Source organism: Typopeltis vanoorti, chromosome 20 (assembly GCF_054136105.1).
Source record: "Typopeltis vanoorti isolate ZY-2024b chromosome 20, IOZ_Tvanoo_1.0, whole genome shotgun sequence".
Classification (NCBI taxonomy): domain Eukaryota; kingdom Metazoa; phylum Arthropoda; class Arachnida; order Uropygi; family Thelyphonidae; genus Typopeltis; species Typopeltis vanoorti.
Genome location: NC_143568.1, coordinates 82,525,420 through 82,548,267, shown reverse-complemented (window position 1 = coordinate 82,548,267; position 22,848 = coordinate 82,525,420). Strand labels below are relative to the sequence as shown.

Genomic DNA, 22,848 nt, shown 5'->3' with positions numbered 1-22,848 from the left:
TACATCTTAACCCTTACAGCTAGACAACTCTCTCTCTCTCTCTCTCTCTCTCTCTCTCTCTCTCTCTCTCTCACACACACACACACACACTCTCTCTCTACTGATAAAAACACGAATATGAGCTGCACACAGTGCAACTAACAGAACCAGGCTTATGCAATTCTATGGGTAGTGCATGGATGTGTGGAAGTTGGAATAGCATTTATGGCAAGAGATGTTCCTCTTGTTGTTGTTGAGTCCACTGAAGAGCTTTTAGATATGACTATTTGTAGACCTGCTTTGGCAATCTGTTAAACTTTGATGGCGTAGAGCTTTTCTCTAGCTTTATTGTCAATTTTCTGTAGAGCAGCAGCAATTGTTGGACAAGAATAAATATGGACAGGTGTTAGTTTTTGCATGTTTCATAGCTCTCCTACTACTGTCTGGCTGAATTTTCATGCCTTTAAAATGTTCTGTCCTTAATCTGGTGGTGTTGATTGTGGTTATTTCTCTATTTTCATTAATTTCAATGATTTCATTCTTCTTCTTCTTGATAATTTGTTTTACCAATCTTATTTTGGCGACAGAGTTAGCATCAGTTAGTGATAGTGGGTGTAATTTTTGAGGTAAGTATCTTGCATCTTTGACTAGTCTGTCTGCTCTTTCATTGCCTTCAATATTTACATGAGCTGGTATCCATTGCAGTGTACAGTTCTTATTTTTCAAATTTAAAGTTGTTAGTAGTTCATGAATTTCTTGTGTGAGTTTTGTTTTTCCATTTTTTGATGCTTCAAGTGCAGATTTTGAGCCGCTATAGATGGTTATTCCTTCTGTAATGTTTATTGCTGGATTTGAGAGATAGAATTTGTTTGCATGGCTGTTAATTCACAAGTAAAGTTTGAGGCTATTTTGCCAGCTGTGGTTTTGATTTGCATTTCCTCGCCTGCAGGTAATTAGAAACCTCTGAACCTCCTTGGGTGAGTGCTTCATCAGATGATCCATCAGTGTAGGCCAGGATTTCTCAAATTGTGTTCCGTGAAAATTGAATAAGTTTTCCGTGAAAAATTATCAAAATTAATATGAGCCTGGAATGGTTTTAAATTCTGTGACAAGTTCAAACATGTTTGAAAATCAGGGGCTCCTCATTTTGCATATGGATTGTGCTATTAAGGCCAGCATGTGCTGACCTTGTCGACAACCAGCCGCCTGTGGTTGTCGACACCTCCGAGCCTGAGTGAAGTACAGAGGTACCTATTCTAGGAATAGTGCAGTCACAAGCAAGGTCAATGCAATGTGATGTGGCCTGGTACAGGTTTGGATTATTTAAGTGATGTATAGTGTCAAGTCCTTTTCTTTTATTTTCTTGCTGTGAATCCTTTTTTGAACAAGGTGAGGAGATTGAAGTTTATCATTAAACTTAAATCTCCTCACCTTGGTAGAATAGTAGAAAAGAATGGCTCTTTGCTTATTTCAATGGATAGGTGCTCTAAGTCAATCTGTTTTCTAATTTCTTGATCATATTGTAACGTAGATGATCGCTTTAGTCTAGATTTTCTTGTCCAGGCATCGAAAGTTCTGTCTGAAAGATGCAATCCTGTTGGTGGCTCCTGATTCTGTTAGTGAATTTAACTGTGGAGAGTTTTCTTCTGTATTCTAGTATGTGAAGCCGACACTCTTGAACTTTTAAATTATTTGTGGATGAGACTGCACCTATGATAATTTTTGCTGCTCTTGATTGTACTCCGTCAAGTTTTTCTTTTGAGCTAGTAGAAGCTGGAGCCCAGATTGGTGAGGCATATTCCATAGTGGGTCGTATGAGTGCCATACATGTAGTTTTGAGTGTCTTTGGTTTTGCACCCCACTTTGTTCCACAAAGCCTTTTGACGATATTAAGCTTTTTAAGACTCTTTCTTTTAAGGTTACACGGTGATCAGCATTCAGATTTATGAATTTAGGGACACAAAACACACGTGTTGAAATGTTTATTTTACTTATTATTAATAAAATTAACACTTGACATTTCGACCTCTGTATTGAGGTCATCATCAGAAAGATACATGTGTATAGGAAACCAAGCTACATGCTCTTGCACTCTATAAAGGTAAATTAAATCTACGATGTTAATTGATCTTTTTCTTAGACTGATAGGTGATAAAAAATAAATAAATAAAAAATAATAAAAAAAGCTTTTTAAGAGCTTTATTAGATATATTTGTAATATGAGTTGTAAATCTCAGTTCAGTGTCTAGAGTTAGGCCTAAGTATTTTGAAGACTTTTTTCTATTTTGGTATTATATAGTCCACGTGGTTAGCCTAGTGGCTGTGTGCTTCGCAGCCATATGCCTGGGAAGGAGTGTCCTAGGTTCAATTCCCGTCTGTGACGTGAGGAGCTGAAAGATCTTCCTCAGCCATAGCCAAGTTAGCTGGTCTTGGGCATGGACGGTAGGGTTTTTTCCCCAGTTTATCCTGGGGTTTTTCATCCCACAAAGTAGGCAAACCAGCCTTGAGAACTCAACACTACGGTACATAGGATACACCAGGGCATAAGGCTGACCACCTTATCCTGTGAACGATTTGAGGTCCGATGATTAATAAACCCTCAACACTGCAAAGTAAAAGAGGGTAAAAGGAAGATGAGATGAGAGATGGTACTATATATTTTGATTTGAGAGTTGTAATTGTGTCTATTTTTTCTATCAGTGGAGATGATGCTCAGTTTTGTTTTTTCTGAGTTTATCTGTAGTTCCTTTGCCCATCTTTCTAAGCCTTTTATTGAATTATTTAGGACTTTTTCAGATTGTTGAGGATTACTGCTTGTGTGCAAGATTGCTATATCATCTGCATAGCATGCTATTTTTGCGTCATTTATTATGAGAGGATGGATATTGTTCATAAAGATGAGAAATAGGAGTGGGCTTAAAACAGAACCTTGTGGGACTCCAGCCCAAGTTCATCAATTTTTACTTTCGTTTTTCTTCCTTTCATTACATCTGAAATCCAAATTAATGCATTTCCCTTTATTCCAGTATCATATGCAATTTATTAACTTTTGTCTCCAGATGTGATCATAGGCAGCTGTGAGATCCAAGAATATTGCTGTTGTCTTCTTTGGTAGTTTTTCTTTTGTTTAGTTTACAGAGAGTGCTAGTCAAAGCTGTAGTCAAAGTCTGTAGCTGTTACAGTCACTAGGGTTTTTGTTAAGTTTTAGTAAGGGTATAATGACTGATGTTTTCCAGATTTTTGGTAGTTTACCTGCATTCCAAGAGGTGTTAAATATCTTCAGATGGCAGTTTATGGCTATTTTTCCCATGTTTTTAATCATATGTCCAAAGATAAGATCAATTCCAAGTGATTTATCAGGGTCAATTTGACTAATTGCTGTTTCTAATTCTGTCATTGTGAGGTCCTGAGTAAAGATGCCTTCAGACAGATAGGTTCTGGATTGTATTGGCAGCTGTTTTGCAATTTTCTTGCACTTTTTTATTGTATTATTGTATCTTCTTTATTGTATGCAGTTTGCTTGCATTAGAGTAATGTTGGGCTAATAAATTTGCCATCTGTTTGTTTGTTGCTGCTGTACTGGTTCCTGAGGAGACAGTGTTTAAAGAGTGATCAGTATCCAGAAGTGTTGCGTTGTTAATAATCTGATGATGTTCCAGTGTTGTGAGTCTTTTCTTGGATGTAGTCTATTGCAGAATTCTTCCCACTTTTTTTGTTTGCAGTTAGAAATTTCATCTTTATGTTTTGAGTTAATTCTATTAACTTCTTTCTGTCATCTTCTGTATTATTTTGTTTTCACTGTTCGTTGATAATATTTCAGTGATCATAGCACTGATATTGTAATCTTTCCAAAATGGAACCCAATTGTTTTTCCTGAGACCTCTGGGAATTGAATTTTTTGAAGCTTTCTGCATGTTGTTAGTTATTTATAGTAGTTGCTGATCAAGCTCTTTACTAGTGGGTGTGCCAGTGCAATATGTTTCTAATAGTTGTGTGTATTTAGGCCAATTTGCTTTTCTGTGTTTTGGACTAGCTACACATTAATGGTTGTGATAATAGGTCTATGATCACTGATAGCATTCTTTAGTATTTTCTACTGGGTAAGACTCGCAGTTTCATAATCTACTGCTGTGATGTCTAATGCTTATTCTGTGCATGTTGTTTTTGACAAATATGTATTTTGCCTGTTGTTTATGATCTCAACGTTTAGATAATCAATTATGTCTTCTATTTGTGCTCCTTTCCAATCTAGTTGTGGGAAGCTTCAAGTTGGGCTTTTGGCATTTAGATCTCGTAAAGGATCTTTGTGTCTGACTTAATTGTTGAAGTAATTCTGTATTTATATCTGTGTGATATGCATTGCCTACTGTAATAATGCATTTTGGTAGAAATATCTTGACTGCTTGAGCCTCTATGTTATTATTTATACTGCTGTTTGTAGTTGATACGATTTCTTTATATTTGATGTGTTTGGTCCGTAGGAGTATAACTAGACCTCTGCCCTGACAGAACGATCCGGTCTGTCTTTCCTTAATGTTGAATGGCCTCTGATTTTGATTTAGTTTTGTTTCTTGTAAGCATGCAATGTGGATGTCATTTTTGTATATAAAATGTTCTTAAGTTCTTTCATCTTTTTTTGAGTGCCATTGATGTTTAGCTGAAGTATGTTGAGAGTCCTCGTAGCATATTTCTCATCGAGATCCCGGACTGCAGTTCTCGAAGCATTGGCTATGATCAATGATAGCATTCTAGCACTGTCCAAACTTACTATCCCGGACGAGGTAGTAAGTTTGTGATCAGAACAGATGCTCTTCATGGAATTGGGTTCCTCTTATTATAATTATATGTACTAACTGATCACAAATGAATCAGGAAGAGGGAAAATAAATATAAACAATGTGCTATGCTTTTTGAATGGAGAACCTATAGAAAAAGTTCTCAGAAAAAAAAAGGAGAGTGAACAGACAACATCATCCACATAGTCACATGAAAAATTAAGCTATTAGGAAGAAAATTGAGATAGTCTGCATTCAAGAATATGTAAGCAGAGCATATCTGAGGTGGTATGATCACTTAAACAGAATGGAAGAGGAAAGGTTAGCAAAATAGGTATTAGATACCAAGATGGCAGGAAAAAGACTGGAGAAAGACCAAGATCTAGGTAGATTGGTGCAGTCAGAAGCGACCTAGAAGACAGATAACATCTGACAATATTGGAGTGCTAACAAGTTTCAGATTAATATGGAGACAAATTGTTGATTGGAGATTAGTAATAATGTAAGCTTGAATGTACATATTAGGAATGATGATTTCAATTTAATAACTGCCCACAGCATTAATGTAATCCTAAAAGAAATGAAAATGTAAACTCCTTGAACCAGGTGTGTTCTGTGAATACACCTGGTGAAGGAGTTTCCTGGACAACTGATCAAAAACTATTATATATCATCATGATCATAAAATCCTACACACTCACTGAGGGTATATGCCAATATGTACTCTTAGTGGGTGTACAAAAATATCATGATAATACTATATGATTAAGTTTATATTATTAACTTCTCATCAACTAATTCTTCCAGATTTATCTATTATTTACCATGACATAAAGAGTATCAGATCACATTAAGAAGCAAAGTGGCAAACATCATATCAAAAGTAGAGATATTCAAATTAGCTCTTTACTTCATGCATATGATATTATACATCTAAATAAATCCATTGAATGTCTGCATGATTCTTTGACTAGTTTGGTATGAAACTAGTCAAAGAATATTATACCGTAACAAGTTTGGTATGAAAATTGGTATAAAATTTGGTATGAAAATTTGGTACGTAACAAGTTTGGTATGAAAATCAGTAACAAAAAAAGCAAAACCCATGAAAATAAGCAGGAACATGGATAATACAAACTACAACTTGAAATGAGAACCTATAAGATGAATAAAATATTTAGACAATTTTCAGTGACAATGGCAAATTAAATATGGAAATAGACAATAGAATAAGCATAGCTGGGGAGTCAGTTGTATAAATTATATGGGACAAGAGAGAAATTAGCTGAAACACTAAAATAATAATGTACAAGACATTGTTCTAACCAATTTTCAGATCTCAAATCTGGGTTAGAAATAAAGCAATTCATCAAAGAGCAGAAACAACAGATAGAAACTTTTGAGAAAAATCAGGGGCATGAATAGATGCCACCAACAGCAGAATCACATTAAAATGAAGATATTAGGAGAGAAATTCATATTCCTTTCTTTTAGGCTTACACAGTGATCCGAATACATTTTGGAAAGTTATGGAGACAACTACCGTGTTTGACAACAAACACGGTAGTTTGTTGTCAACAACTACAGTGTCAAACACTGTAGTTGTCTCCATAATTTTCCAAAAAGAAATTGATATTGTTTGGAGCCTGTAGCTCAATGGATGTGGCATTTGCACACCACAGTGTTTGACTGCACAAAGGAAGACTTTGTTTCGAATCTAGTTGTCGACTAGAGGAAATTTTTCTAAGCCTTTTTTCAACCGGTTCCCTAGTTAGTCGATCCCCAGTTTTTTCAGGAGGAAAAACCAGGGCAGGTGGGTTTTCCTCCCGGACACTCGGGTTTTTCGTCCCGTAAACTCAAGAAAATCGACCGTAGAACCAACATCATTTCAGATATTAAATATATTGTGTTAGGGACCACGAGATGGCGGCACTTATTGAGCTGTCTATCTTCACTGTGTGCTGCTTAATTAGTGATAGTCTTGGGCCAGCTATCTCATTGGCTGCAGTGGAGATTAAACTGCCTACTCAGTCTCCAAAAGTTAGATAGGGATAAACGGCCTCGCCTACTCCCTATACGAGAATAAAAAGCCGTTAGCTGATGATTTTTTTTTTTTTGATTGATATTGTTAGCATTCAGGAATGTGTGAGTAGAGATAATCCCAGGTGTCATTGTAACTGGTTTTTTTGAATAATTATTCCATCCTTTTATAATTATTATACATATATATAATTAAAAAAGAATGGAATAATTATGAATAAAACAAATACAGAATGAAAATTTGTATGAAAATGTGTGTCGTATACACTCATATTCATAGAAACTGCATCACCTTACATAAATATAGTTTTTAGTAGTTAAATGGTCATTTCATTGGTGTCATTCACACAGGTTTCTGGATAATGTAATAATTGTCGGTATTGCATCAGAATTTTTTTATATTAGAAATAGACAGCAAGGTCTAGTTTTTGCATTTTCGTGCTGAGATTGCTATGGCCAGTTATGTGCAGTTAACACCTCGCAGAAAAAGTGCAATTCAAGCTTTGAATAGAGAAGGCAAGGCTATTCCTCTTGTGAAATAGCTAAAAAGGGGTGTCCTGTAGTCAATCTACTGTGGTACAGCTGCTGTCAAAAGTGAAGGAAATCAGATCTGCTGAAAGGAAGAAGGCACTGTCTACACCTTGCCAAGAATGAGTTCTAAATGGCTCTGCCTCAAAAATCACCACCTGTCATCCAGAGAACTGAAATGGGAGTTGTGACAAGCTCTGTAACTGTCAGGAAAAGACTTATTCAACAGGGTTTGGTTAACGAGAAGTCCTTGTTAACCAAAAAAATGAGATTGGCTTGGTTAAAATAGTTGTGTGTATTTAGGCCAATTTGCTTTTCTGTGTTTTGGACTAGCTGCACATTAATGGTTGTGATAATAGGTCTATGATTACTGATAGCATTCTTTAGTATTTTCTACTGGGTAAGACTCGCAGTTTCATAATCTATTGCTGTGATGTCTAATGCTGATTCTGTGCCTGTTGTTTTTGACAGATATGACAAAGCGCAAGCCATATGAACTCCTGATCAGTGGAAAAGAGTAATCTTTTCCGACGAGAAAAAGTTTAACCTGCAGGGTGTCGAAGGCAGACAGACAGTTCAAAGACAATCAGGGGAAAAATTCAACCATGACTGATGTTAACAGTCAAATTCTCAGCCAGTCAGATGATGTGGTACAGCATATCATATCATGGTGTTGGTCACTTGCATCTCACAAAAGGTTCAGTGAATGCACAAATGTACCAGAAAATTTTAGAACTGCTGCCAACTATCAGAGATCACTTTACCATAACAATGAAATGCATCTTTCAGGATGGCTCTGTCCTTTGTCATAGGGCAAAAAGTGTAAGTAATGTTGTTATAATCCTAAAATGTACCATATGAATTGAGTTTAGTACTGAAAAAAAGCTTTAGTTTTTGTTGCAGGTTAATAAGTGGCTGAATGAACACTTGATTCAGTGACTACCATGGTTAGGAAACAGTCCAGATCTCAACCCTATTGAGAATAGAAACTGAAATACACAAGAAGCCATTATAAGGGTGTGAAACCATGAATCGACAGTTGCATCTATCAGGAAATTGATTTTGTCAATGCCTCACAAATGCCAAGCTGTAATAAAGGCAAGAGGAGAACTCACTAAGTACTAAACAGCAAAAAGTGAATTTTTAGTTTTGAATATTACTAAAACTATGTAGTTTAACTAAATTTTGATACCAGTATTCATTTTTCCAGTGAAAATATCATGTTCACTCTATTTTGAAATATTTGCAAATTTGCCAAGTTTGTTGTCATTTCCTAATTAAGTCACATGATGTACTAAAAAGAGCCAAATATTAATCAAAAATAAAAATGTTATATTACCTTCTTCATTATCTTTGACAATTACTGTGTTATTATCCCTTTTCAAACAGGCATTCAAATTTAATTTTAAAAAAAATGGTTAGAGCAGATGTTGTTGTTTCTATGAACATGAGCATATAATCTAATGTATGCCATTCCTATTCCCTCAGTCATATGGCTAGTGTGGGTGACTATATGTTACCATACCAGGGAGATGATTATGAGCAAGGTGGTTTCCCACTGCCTTCCTTGCCATGGTATATTTATGATTGTATATTTATGTGTGTTCACAGGACTGGTCTTGAGGGATGAAAAACCTGAGTTAGCAGGAGAAAAAAACTCTCCACCTTTGTATGAGCCCAGTTAACTCACCTTTAGTCGAAAGAGACCAGATAAAGTTTTTCTTCATGTCATAGACGGGAATTGAACCCAGGTCTTTCCAAACAAAGAGTTTTGTCTATAACAACTGAGTTACGGAGGCTCCTAATATAGCTAAAACATAATAATTTTAAAATAAAGGAATCATTACTAATATAATATACAAGATTAAGATAAACACATGAAATTTTAAAATGCTGCCAATCCAAAACCCAGGTCTTCCCAAACAAAGGGTTTTGTTTATACCAACTGGGTTACGGCGGCTCCTAATATAGCTAAATCATAATAATTTTAAAATAAAGGAATCATTACTATTATAATATACAAGATTAAGATAAACACATGAAATTTTAAATGCTGCCAATCCAAAACTGAAGAACAAGCTTTTCTGAACTGTATATCATAAGCCCTTTAGTGAGCAAATTACCTGGTAAGGTTCATATTATAAAAAATAATGCTGCTACATCTATGGATTACATAAGTTGTCACAAAGGTTCAAAGGAATCACAAATTATCTGTTGACATGCTGGTATAAGGAATGACTTCAGAAGAAGCAGTCACAATGAATGTTAATAGACTTTTTCTTGTAACATACAGAACTTTTTAAAAAAATAAAATAAAACAGTGCTGCTGGCATAGGCATTTCAAGAAGACTTAAATTTTATCACATACAATGAGCATATAAAATATCAGAAATAATATTTATATAAATTTACTGTGGTATGGTACACTATTTCTAAGAATTAAAGTTGGTCTTTTAATTCTTTAACTCTTATTCTAATAACAAAGAAAAGAAACTTCATTTGATTATTTTTTTTTAAATTTAAAAACATTCTAAAAAAAAAAAGGTCAAATATAAAACTGACATTTACAAAAACATTGTATAAGTAAATGAATCATACATGCCTTAGCTGTACCATGCCATATACAGAACATTGCTACCCGTGATCCATCTTTAGTGTGAAGCATCTCAATCACTATTTCCTTTAGAGAGTCTATAACTTCCATTCTTGAAGCAGAATCAGCGATCTTCATAAATTCTCTTAAAATGTGATGTACAATGGTATGCTGGACAAGTGACCTGAAAAACAAATTAAGTAAATCAAAAATTATCTTTATTATTTATTTCCTCTCAAATTATTTCTTTCCACATGCTTTTAATAGATGAAGTTGGCCTAATACATACTGAAATTCATGCCAATCTTTTGTGTGTGTGCATTATTCATTAATCATCAAATTTCTGACATGTACCCGTAAGGGATGTACAGATATTACGATACTACTACATGAACTTATATCATGACTAACTTTCTATCAACAATTTTCCACCAAATCAATCTGTTACCTGTCAAAACTCCAGTATTATCAGATCTTATATTTCTGTCTTCTAAGGCACTTTTTACTGTATCAATCCACCTATATCTTGATCTTTCTCTAGGTCTTTTCCTGCCAACCTGGTAGAGAACATGTTTTGCTAACCTTTATTCTCCCATTCTGTTAAAGTGGCCATACCACTTAAGATTAGCTCTGCTAACACCTGGATGCTAACAATGTCAAGCTCTTTCCTGATATCTTCCTTTTTAATATGATATTGCCAGATGCCATCTGTTCATGCCCCTAATCTTTCTCAGGACTCTCATATCTATGGTCTCTAGTCTTTGGTCAAGTGTTTTATTTCTAACTCAGCTCTCAGATCCATAAGTTAAAATTGGTTTGAACACTGCCTTGCATACAGCCAATTTAGCATTTTGACTAATTTCTCTCTTATTGCATATAAATTTATTCAGTTGACTTCCTACCATACTGGCTTTGTTGATTCTGTTGTCTATTTCTGTATTTAATTTATCGTCTTCATTAAAAATTGCGTCTAAGGCTGAAATGCTTTACTTGTTCTATAGTTTCTCCATTCATGATGCAGTTGATATTTTCAACGTTTCTGACTATTATCATTGTCTTCTTATTGCTGATTTTCATATCAAATTTATTACAATAGTTATTCAATTTAATCTTGCAGACTTGTACAGGATTTATTTTAAAATATAACACAATCTGCATAAAGTAAAGAGCTGAGATTAATATCTCCAATTTTGATAACAGGTTTAATACTGCTTTCCTTCATAATATGTCAGACAAGAATGTACATTATCCCCTCTAAATAACAGAGGAGATAATGTACATTCTTGTCTGACACCAGATTTAACATTAAGCCATCTTCCTTTAATTCTAACTGCTGACTTACAACTTAAATAAAAACTAAGTATTGCTTGATAAATTCCCCATTAACACCATATAAATGTAATATTTTAAATACCGTTTCTCTTGTCACCTTTTTGCAGGTCTACAAAACTTAAATTTCTGGTTGAATATCATCTACTCCTGCTGCCTTTCCACATTTCAGACTTTTGATGGCTTTTCAACTTCAAGTATGGATATGTTTTCTGATTGCATGCCTGTTGAGTGTTTTTTTAACACTTGCTGTCACTGCTCATTTCATTTAGCAATTTTTCAAAATAATTACTCCATACATCAAGGATATATTTTTCTTCAGTTTTCATGTCACTTTTATCATCTCTAATTCCTTTTACAGCACTCTTCCTCCATTTCTGAACAGCCACCAGAATATTTTGACACCTTCCTGATATTTATTTTCTATGTTCTTGCCAAAGTCTTCCCATGACTTCTGTTTAACAAGTTTTTACACAGTGTTTAGTTTTCTTACATTAGTCTCAGTTTTCTCTAAGAGCACAAGCTGACTTATTTGCCAGGAATTTTTGATAAGCTTTCTTCTTTTCCTTCACTGCCTCTTTAGCTTCCTGTATTTACTATGGAGTTCTGATTTTTCTATCCTTCCAGGCAACCTCACCACATGGCTGAATCAATCAATTTATTTTTCCCCTCAGGGCTTGCCTGAATGTTCAAGGTTAGGTTTCTGTTCTCAAATTGCTTTATTTTTTCTTGAATAATGTTTGTGTATTTTAGTCTACAGTTCACATCTGACAGCTGCTCAACTTTTATTTGCTTTAAAACTTTCTTACACATTCTTTTTTTTCAATATGAAATTCAGTTTTATCCTGCTCAAGACTAAATGGTGATCACTTCCAATTTCAAATATTCTGTACAGTCTAGTGTCCTGCATCAGTCAGAAAACATCACTTGGTTTTTGTTGATAGTGATGTTTTCTGTTGATAGTGATGTTTTCTCAATGAGACTTTTCTTATTCCTTGCCTCTTCTCTCTATGTGAATTTATGCACATTTTTATGTTGGAACATTATGTAAAACATTTCTGTATGTCTGACAATCATTTCCTACTTTGCTATTTAGATTCCCAACAAGGACCAACTTTTTTTTTTTTTTTTTTTAATTCATTAATCAAAATAATCGTGTCAGACCACAGTGCACTGTAAAATTTTAAATACTTCATGAAATACACTTATCTTTGAATTCTCATAATTCCTACTTAAAGTGCTGACGAGTTCACGTTAAATGCGATCTTAAAAGGAATAAGGTGCCCCATTCAATTCATCTGTCATGTGTGTTCTCAAGACATTTTATGAAAGGAAAAACTGCTGGACTAGGGGAAAGAAAAACTCTCTCTCTCTCTAAGAAGAGATACATAGCACCTAGAGGTGGTATTCAAAAACTAAGGTTCCCAGGAAATGGCTGTATTGCAACCAACCAACACCACACAAACATTATGTTTATGGGATGGGTTGTTTAGAATTATAAACTAAGGCTCAGTTTATCTGTTTTTACAGAATGAAAAACCAAGTTTCTACGAGGGGAAAACTATTTCACCTTTAAATTCAACAATTAAGACATTTTGCATAGTTAATACCATTTTCAATTTAAAAATCTAATTTGTCATCATCATCATCAAATTCCTGCCATGTGCCTTCAAGGGATGTACAGGATATGATAGTACTACATGAAAAATTTACACCATTACTAACTTCCTATCTACAATTTTCCTCCAAATCAGCTTGTTACTTGTCAAGACTCCAACATTATCAGATCTTATATTTCTATCATCTAAGGCACTTTTTACCGTATCAATCCACCTATATCTTGGTCGTCCTCCTGGCAGAGAACATTTGTTTTGCTACACACACACACTCACTTTAATTAGACCACTTGTAATGGCAAATTTTTTGAAATTATATATAGCAATAACTTCAGTGTATGACAAGATGAAATTAAATCAAATTTAGTATTTAGGATATACATTAGACTATGTCAAATATTTCAATTTTGATTTACCAGATCTACACCACCTATACTGGCAAAATGATTTGAACTGATACATAGTAATAGTTCTATACTGGCCAAATGGCATTTAATGAAATCTTGTATTTAATATTTCTATTGCAGTGAGCATAAGGACAGCCCTGTTAATGCTGGACTGGATGGCTAAGTGGTTAGCATACATGCTCTCCAACTAACAGGTCATGGGTTTGAATACCACCAATGGGCACGATGTCTGGGAGATGAGTGTTCCACTGTGAGCGGTCATCTCCCACCTAAGGGTGGTGAGCAATGGTCTCATATTGCCCAGTGTGAGACAACTGCTCTGTTTAGCGGAGGACTGAAGTGGCTTGAAAAGTTCAATGTTTGGTCTCTAGAGGAGGGTTTTGTGACTATGTAAAAATAAATAAAAAAAATTCTTAGCCCTTTCATAGAATAAATGCATTATAGATTTACTAATAACCTTTTGTGGGCAGGAACCATATAAATTCCTCAATGCCACCAAAATAAAATCTGGTCTTATTTTATATCAGAAAGATCACACTTAATTCCCCCCCCCCCCCTCTGACCACTTTGATAATACTGTAATTGCCACACATGATCAGATCTCTCTTCTGGGACTGACTTACACCTCCAGCCTCTCCTGGTATAAGTACATTATATTCATAGTTGGGTGGGGGAATTAAGTGTGATCATTCTTATATAAAATAAAAACTGATTTTATTTTGGTGGCATTCAGGTATTTATGTGGTTCCCACTCACAAAAGGTGGGAACCACATAAATACATCAATGCCACCAAAACATTCACTCAAATATATATGTTCTTTTGCAGCAGTTAGATGCTTGATATCCAGAAGAGAGCATGTTATGTTAACTAGTGAATGCAGAATCTTCTTTGATTAAAGGATATTTGCAATAAATATTATAACAGCTGGTGGATATGACTGGGTACCTAGATCTGTTCTCATTTAAACATCTGTCCTGCCATTTAACAAAGGTCATTACAACAAATCCAAACATGTTTCCACAACATGACATTTGCTCCATTCTCATCATCATCAAATTCCTGCTATGTACCCTCAAGGGGTGTACAGAATATGATAGTACTACATGAAAAAAAAATACATCATTACTAGATTCCTATCTACAATTTTCCTCCAAATCAGTCTGTTACTTGCCAAGACTCCAACATTATCAGATCTTATATTTCTATCGTCTAAGGCACTTTGTACCGTATCAATCCACCTATATCTTCCTCTGGGTCGTTTTGCTGCCAACCTGGCAGAGAACGATTGTTTTGCTAATCTTTCTTCGCCCATTCTGTTTAAGTGACCATACCACCTGAGATTAGCTCTGCTAATGCATTCCTGAATGCTGACAATGTTAAGTTCTTTCCAATATCCTTGTTTTTAATATGATATTACCAATGATGCCATCTGTTCATGCCAATAATCTTTCTCAGTACTCTCATATTTGCAGTCTCTAGTCTTTGGTCAAGTGTTTTACTTCTGACCCAGCTCTCAGATCAATAAGTTAAAACTGGTTTGAACACTGTCTTGTATACAGCTAATTTAGTATTCTGACTAATTTCTCTCTTATTCCATAAGAATTTATTCAATTGACTTTCCACCATACCAGCTTTGCTGATTCCGTTGTCTATTTCTATATTTAATTTACCATCTTCACTAAAAATCGTGCCTAAGTAGCTGAAATGTTTTACTTGTTCCACACGTTCCCCATTCACAACACAGTTGACATTTTCAACAATTCTGCCTACTTTCATTGTCTTTGTCTTTTTATTGCTGACCCTCATACCATATCTATTACAACAGTTATTTAATTTAGTCAGACAATCTTGCAGACTTGTAGCGGATTTATTTAGAAGTATAACATCGTATGCATAAACCAAAGAACTGACATTAACATCTCCAATTTTGATATTATGTTTAATACCACTTTACTTCATAATGTGATCCATATAGATAATGAATAACAGAGGGGATAATGTACATCCATGTCTCACACCAGATTTAACATTAAACCATCTTCCTGTACTTCCTTCAATTCTAACTGCTGACTTACAACTCAAATAAAGACTAAGTACTGCTTGATATAATGCCCCATTGACACTATATAACTGTAGCATATTGAACAGCTTCTCTCTTGAAACCTTGTCATATGTCTTTTCCAAATCGACAAAACTTAAATACAAATTTTTGTTATATTTGTATGCTTTCTCCACTATTTGTCGTAAAGTGAAGATCTGATCTGGACAGTGTCTATTTGGCCTGAATCCAGCTTGTTCTTCACCCAGCTTTTCTTCCACAGTTCTTCTCAATTGTTTCTCAAGTATACTTGCACAGATCTTGCCAGGAACACTTAGTAGGGTAATACCGCTGTAATTCTCACATTCAGTTTTATTTCCCTTTTTATATATGGGTACTATGAGCTCTACTCCAATCATCGGGAATTCGTCCCTCTGTACAGGCTTTCTGAACTATGCAGTGCAGCCACTGTAAGACTTTTATACCACCATACTTTAGCATTTCTGGTCAAATATCATCCACTCCTGCTGCCTTTCCACATTTCAAGCCTTTGATGGCTTTTTCTACTTCAAGTATGGATATGTATTCTTGACTGCATACCTGGTCAGTGTTTTTTTACCAGTGTTGTCATCACTGCTTGTTTCACTTAGCAGTTTTTCAAAGTAATTACTCCATACTTCAAGGATATCTTTTTCTTCCGTTTTCATGTCACCTTTATCATCTCTAACTCTTTTTATGACACTCTTTCCTCCATTCCAAAGATTCTTCAACAACCTCCAGAATATTTTGCCACCTTCTTGATATTTATTTCCTATGTTCTTACCAAAGTCTTTCCATGACTTTTGTTTAGCCAGTTTTACACAGTGTTTAGCTTTCTTACATTTGTCTCTGTATTCTCTAAGAGCACAAGCTGACTTATTTGACAGGAACTTTTGATATGCTTTCTTCTTTTCCTTCACTTCCTCATTAACTTCCTGTGTCCACCATGGAGTTCTAATTCTTCTATCCTTGCAGACAACTTCACGACATGCCTCTCTGTCTGAGTCAATCAGGGTTTTCTTCAATGCTTGCCACTGAATCTCCAAGGTATGGTTTCTGTTCTCAAACTCTTTCATTTTTTCTTCAATAATCTTTGTGTATTTTAGTCTACAGTTCACATCTGAGAGTTGCTCAACTTTTATTCGCTTTAAAACTTTCTTACATGTTATTCTTTTCAATGCAAAATTCAATTTTATCCTGCTAAAGACTAAATAGTAATCACTTTCAATTTCAAATCCTCTGTACTCTGGTGTCCTGCACCAGGGAGAAAACATCACTATCAACAATAACATAGTCAATGAGACTTTTCTTATTCCTTGCCTCTTCTCTCCATGTGAATTTATGCACATTTTTATGTTGGAACATGGTGTTAGTAATAACCAGTCCATGTCCTCAGCAGAAATCCAACAGGTATTTGCCATTATTATTAGCTTTGCTCTTTTCTCCAAATTTTCCCAAAATATTTTTCTATGTCTCACACTCATTTCCTACTCTGCTATTTAGATCCCCAACAAGGACCAACTTTTCATTTTTCATTGTGTCAGTTGCTTTTTCTAAAGCATCAAAAAATTCCTCCACTTCTACCTTAGTAGAACCTTCTGTGGGACCACTGGCACAAATAAGTCTCATTGTTCAATTCCCCATTTTGATATTAGCCCACATCACTCTACTTGAGACTGCCTTCCATTCAAGAAAATTAGCCTCGTATTTTGTGTTGAATACTATGGCTACTCCTTCTTTTCCTTGATTGTCATTTCCTGAATATAACATTTTGTATTTATTGCTCAGAAACATCTCACCAGTTTTTGCATTTTTTGTTACAGTCACTCCTATTATGTTCGATTTGGTACTTATCTAATTCCTCAGCTAGCTCCATTTCTTTGCCATTCAGGCTTCTTATGTTGATAGTACTGATCTTTAACTCTGGTGATGTTGAGTTGGGGTGTGTTTTCAGATTTGTTCCAGTAGCTGACTTTTAGCTGTTTGCCCTGGTTCTCTGGCGAAAACAATGGGGGCCTTGTTTAACCGGGTGACGCCCCAGCCGGCATGAAATTTTGTCATGTTGTACCATCATTTTTTATTTTGGTTTAACCAATAAGAATACAATTTGATCGGATAAATCGCAAATTGCCAGCCCATCCTCGTTCGTTCAGTATCCAAGTAGATACCCAACAGGGTGCACCATGAGAAGGTGAGGACTGGACATTAGGTCAGAAGCCCTGGTCGGTTCTCTGCATTCCTTTAAAGGCTATGTGGAGGTCTCCTCTCAGTTATACAGCTTTGACCCTTAAGCACCACCTGCTCCATTCTCAGTGGTGATAAATTTTGATTGGTGTAGTACCCTTAACATAACACAGAAATTAGATTTCAGCACCCCACTATGTATGATTACTTATGCTGTAACCTTACTTCTGATGGTGTGGTTAACAATGCCATGGCTAATGAAACTGATGAAATCACCCTTCAACTAACACTCACTCTTGTGAACAATGCATTTTCAATGTGTTTCCTTATTTTTTGAAATATCTTCAGTCACTATTTAAAAAAAAGATTAATAGGTTAAACTTGACTTACTTTTGTGCTATCTTTTTAATCACACCTTTCATATATTCAATTATGGCTGCTTTATGTGCAGAATTCTTTTCAAGAACTTCAGCTAGTGTTGTGACTGTTTCATTCTGTAAAGAAAAAAAAAAAAAAATCAATTTAACCTAAATAAATTACACAAAATTAATAGCAAATTAAACTTCCATCTTAAGAATTATTTATTTTCCATTGAACAAAAATTTTTTTTACAAATATAAGATGATTATAGTAATATATAAATATGTGATTAAGAAAAAACAAGTTATCATCTAATGTTAATTCTGTAATTTGTTTAGTTTAGATAATATCAGCAGGTCCTACAGCTCTTTTGACAATAAAATAATGAAACAAGAGGAATGATGTAGTGGCATAATTCTACAACTATAAAAATAGCTTGCCAGAAATAGTAAAGAAAGAGAATACGTAAACCCTGATATTGCTACAAGGTTGGGTGTCCTCTAAGGAATATCTGAAAATTGTTACAGATCAAGTCCATCCTGCAATATTGGCTCTTTATAACACAGGTGACGGTTGTTTTGTGGATGACAATGCTACCATCCATTGAACAAGAATTGTTCAGCAGAGGTCAATGAGCATGACAATAACTTCCATCATCTTCCCTGGCTGCCACAAAGCCTGGATCTAAACCCACATTGAGAATGTATGGGGTATGTTGGAAAAAGTTTGTTTAGTTTGGAGAATATCTGTAGGTTCTACAGCTCCTTGCCATATCCAGGAGCAAAGTCCTCTTCAGTCAAATCTGAGCCAGTTCAAGGACTATCTGGTGAAAATGCTTGGTATGTTCTAGACATAGGCACAATTCAACACCTTGTGGAATCTATGCCAAACTACATGTGCTGTAATTCAGACTAAAGGAGGTCTGGCACAGTATTAAATAAAAGTTTCTAATTCAGTGGAAGTATGTGTATATGCTGACCGCTTTTTATCACAAAAGGGTAAAAAATTTTTCATGAAAAAGACAAAGATCAGGCTTGCCTGTTTTGTCAATTTTTGAAGCATAAATTAGGTGGAGAGTAGTAAATTTTGACTTCAGGATGTTTAGCCCAAATATACCCACTGCCTCTTGGAGACAATTGTAGAGATGAGAGAGAACTGGGGAGACAGCCATACATATTACTGCATGCAATATACACAGTCTTGCCATAAACACTGTCATTTGCACAGCCTGTGCCACTCACAGAAATGCACAAGCCCAGTTCCGTTAGTGGCACTGTGCACAGCCAACATTTGTATGCTTATCAGTAGAGAGAGGGAGTTCTCTAGCTGCATGAGTTAAAAGGCAATGGGGAGATTATGAGAATTAGGTAGGTGTAATAGCACTTCACAAGGTTAGAATGCAGCCACCTGTTATTTTCAACATGCTATAAAGCACTCGAGATCAGTAGGATGTTTGTGTATTGGATTATTAGCTGTTTTAACAATACAGAAGACTTACCGGGGAGCTTAAGGGTCAAAGCTGTATAACTGAGAGGAGACCTCCACATAGCCTTTAAAGGAATGCGGAGAACCGACCAGGGCTTCTGATCGATTGTCCAATCCTCACCTTCTCGTGGTGTACCCTGTTGGGTATCGGCGAACAGGGTGAACAGCGAAAAGTCAGCTACTGGAACAAATCTGAAAATAATCCCCAACTCAACATCACCAAAGTTAAAGATCGGTACTATCAACGTAAGAAGCCTGAATGGCAAAGAAATGGAGGAATTAGATAAGTACCAGATCGACATAATAGAGGTGACTGAAACAAAAAAGACCAAAACTGGTGAGATCTTTCCGAGCAATAAATACAAAATGTTATATTCAGGCAATGACAATCAAGGAAAAGAAGGAGTAGCCATAGTATTCAACACAAAATACGAGGCTAATCTTCTTGAATGGCAGTCAGTCTCAAGTAGAGTAATGTGGGCAAATATGAAAATGGGGACCTGGACAATGAGACTTCTTTGTGCATATGGTCCCACAGAAGGTTCTACTAAGGTAGAAGTGGAGAAATTTTTTGAGGCTTTAAAAAAAGCAACTGACACAATGAAAAATTGGTCCTTGTTGGGGATCTAAATAGCAGAGTAGGAAATGATTGTGAGACATACAAAAATATTTTGGGAAAATTTGGAGAAAAGAGCAAAGCTAATAATAATGGCAAACATCTGTTGGATTTCTGCTCAGGACATGGACTGGTTATTACTAACACCATGTTCCAACATAAAAATGTGCACAAATTCACATGGAGAGAAGAGGCTAGGAATAAGAAAAGTCTCATTGACTATGTTATTGTTGATAGTGATGTTTTCTCTCTGGTGCAGGACACCAGAGTGTACAGAGGATTTGAAATTGGAAGTGATCACTATTTAGTCTTGAGCAGGATAAAATTGAATTTCATATCGAAAAGAATAACATGTAAGAAAGTTTTAAAGCGAATAAAAGTTGAGCAGCTCTCAGATGTGAACTGGAGGCTAAAATACACAAAGATTATTGAAGAAAAAATGAAAGAGTTTGAGAACAGGAATCGAACCTTGGAGATTCAGTGGCAAAACTCTGAAGAAAACATTGATTGATTCTGCCAGAGAGGCATGTGGTGAGGTTATCTGTAAGGATAAAAAAATCAAAACTCCCTGGTAGACACAGAAAGTTAAAGAGGCAGGGAAGGAAAAGAAGAAAGCATACCAAAAGTTCCTGTCAAATAAGTCAGCTTGTGCTCTTAGAGAATATAGAGACAAATGAAAGAATGCTAAACACTGTGTAAAACTAGCTAAACAAAAGTCATGGGAGGACTTTGGCAAGAATATAGAAAATAAATATCAAGAAGGTAGCAAAATATTCTGGAGGTTGTTGAAGAAGCTTAAGAATGGAGGAAAGAGTGCTGTAAAAGGAATTAGAGATGATAAAGGTGACATGAAAACGGGAGAAAAAGATATCCTTGAAGTATGGAGTAATTACTTTGAAAAACTGCTAAATGAAACAAGCAGTGATGACAGCACAGTGGTAAAAAACACTGACCAGGCATGCAGTCAGGAATACATATCCATACTAGAAGTAGAAAAAGCCATCAAAGGCTTGAAATGTGTTAAGGCAGCAGGAGTAGATGATATTCGACCAGAAATGCTGAAGTATGGTGGTATAAGAGTCTTACAGTGGCTGCACTGCATAGTTCAGAAAGCCTGGACAGAGGGACGAATTCCCGAAGATTGGAGTATAGCTCTCATAGTACCCATATATAAAAAGGGAAATAAAACTGCATGTGAAAATTACAGAGGTATTTCGCTACTGAGTGTTCCTGGCAAGATCTATGCAAGTATACTTGAGAAACGGTTGAGAAGAATTGTGGAAGAAAAGCTTGGTGAAGAACAAGCTGGATTCAGGCCAAATAGAGGCTGTCAGGATCAGATCTTCACTTTACAACAAATAGTCGAGAAAGCATGGGAATATAACAAAGATCTGTATTTAAGTTTTGTCGATCTGGAAAAGGCATATGACAAGGTGCCAAGAGAGAAGCTATTCAATACGCTTCAGTTATATGGTGTCAATGGGGCATTATATCAAGCAATACTTAGTCTTTATTTGAGTTGTAAGTCAGCAGTTAGAATTGAAGGAAGTACAGGAAGATGGTTTAATGTTAAATCTGGTGTGAGACAAGGATGTACATTATCCCCTCTGTTATTCATTATCTATATGGATCACATTATGAAGGAAAGTGGTATTAAACATGATATCAAAATTGGAGATGTTAATGTCAGCTCTTTGCTTTATGCGGATGATGTTATACTTCTAAATAAATCTGCTACAAGTCTGCAAGATTCTCTGACTAAATTGAATAGCTGTTGTAATAGATATGGTATGAAGGTCAGCAATAAAAAGACAAAAGACAATGAAAATAGGCAGAATCATTGAAAATGTCAACTGTGTTGTGAATGGAGAACCTGTGGAACAAGTAAAACATTTCAGCTATTGAGGCACGATTTTTACTGAAGACGGTAAATTAAATATAGAAATAGACAACAAAATCAGCAAAGCTGGTATGGTGGGAAGTCAATTGAATAAATTCATATGGAATAAGAGAGAAATCAGTCGGAACACTAAATTAGCTGTGTACAAGACAGTGTTCAAATGTTCAAACCAGTTTTAACTTATGGATCTGAGAGCTGGGTCAGAAGTAAAATACTTGACCAAAGACTAGAGACCACAGATATGAGAGTCCTGAGAAAGATTATAGGCATGAACAGATGGCATCAATGGCAATATCATATTAAAAACGAGGATATTAGGAAAGAACTTGACATTGTCAGCATCCAGGAATGCGTTAGCAGAGCTAATCTTAGGTGGTATGGTCACTTAAACAGAATGGACGAGGAAAGATTAGCAAAATAAGTGTTCTCTGCCAGGTTGGCAGCAAAACGACCCAGAGGTAGACCAAGATATAAGTGGAATGATACGGTACAAAATGCTTTAGACGATAGAAATATAAGATCTGATAATGTTGGAGTCTTGACAAGTAACAGACTGATTTGGAGGAAAATTGTAGATAGGAAATTAATAATGATGTAATTTTTTTCATGTAGTACTATCATATCCTGTACACCCCTTGAGGGTACATGGCAGGAATTTGATGATGATGATGAGAAGACTTACCTGACTCTATCTGTTAAGTTAGGTTTCACAGCTTGTGAGGGCTGTGAAAGCACACCTCTGCCGTAATCCTATGAAAATGCAGAAAGTGATGTCACAAGAGATGAACATTTTGCAGAGAACAATGTCACGCACTATTTGATGATTTGAGCATGAGAGCCTATCATCCTTCTACTGGACACACTTCCTAACACCACAACTTATGCAGCAGAGGGTGATAAACTCAAAGGCACTTCTCTGGCAGTATGCGAACAGACACAGATATATCCTCTTCAAAG

At 35.6% G+C, this 22,848-nt stretch overlaps 1 protein-coding gene across 3 annotated transcripts in view; it reads right to left on the bottom strand.

Annotated features, from left to right (window-relative positions):
- peng (Pumilio and CPL domain-containing protein penguin) overlaps nucleotides 1-22,848 on the bottom strand; it is a 204,022-nt gene that overhangs the window by 93,522 nt on the left and 87,652 nt on the right. For all 3 annotated transcript variants that reach the window (XM_090410312.1, XM_090410310.1, XM_090410311.1), the window contains exons 9-10: nucleotides 17,921-18,024; nucleotides 9,925-10,099 (exon numbers count right to left, since the gene is read on the bottom strand). In XM_090410312.1, the coding sequence (XP_090266438.1) occupies nucleotides 9,925-10,099; nucleotides 17,921-18,024 (279 nt within the window). The remainder of the gene's footprint in view (nucleotides 1-9,924; nucleotides 10,100-17,920; nucleotides 18,025-22,848) is intronic.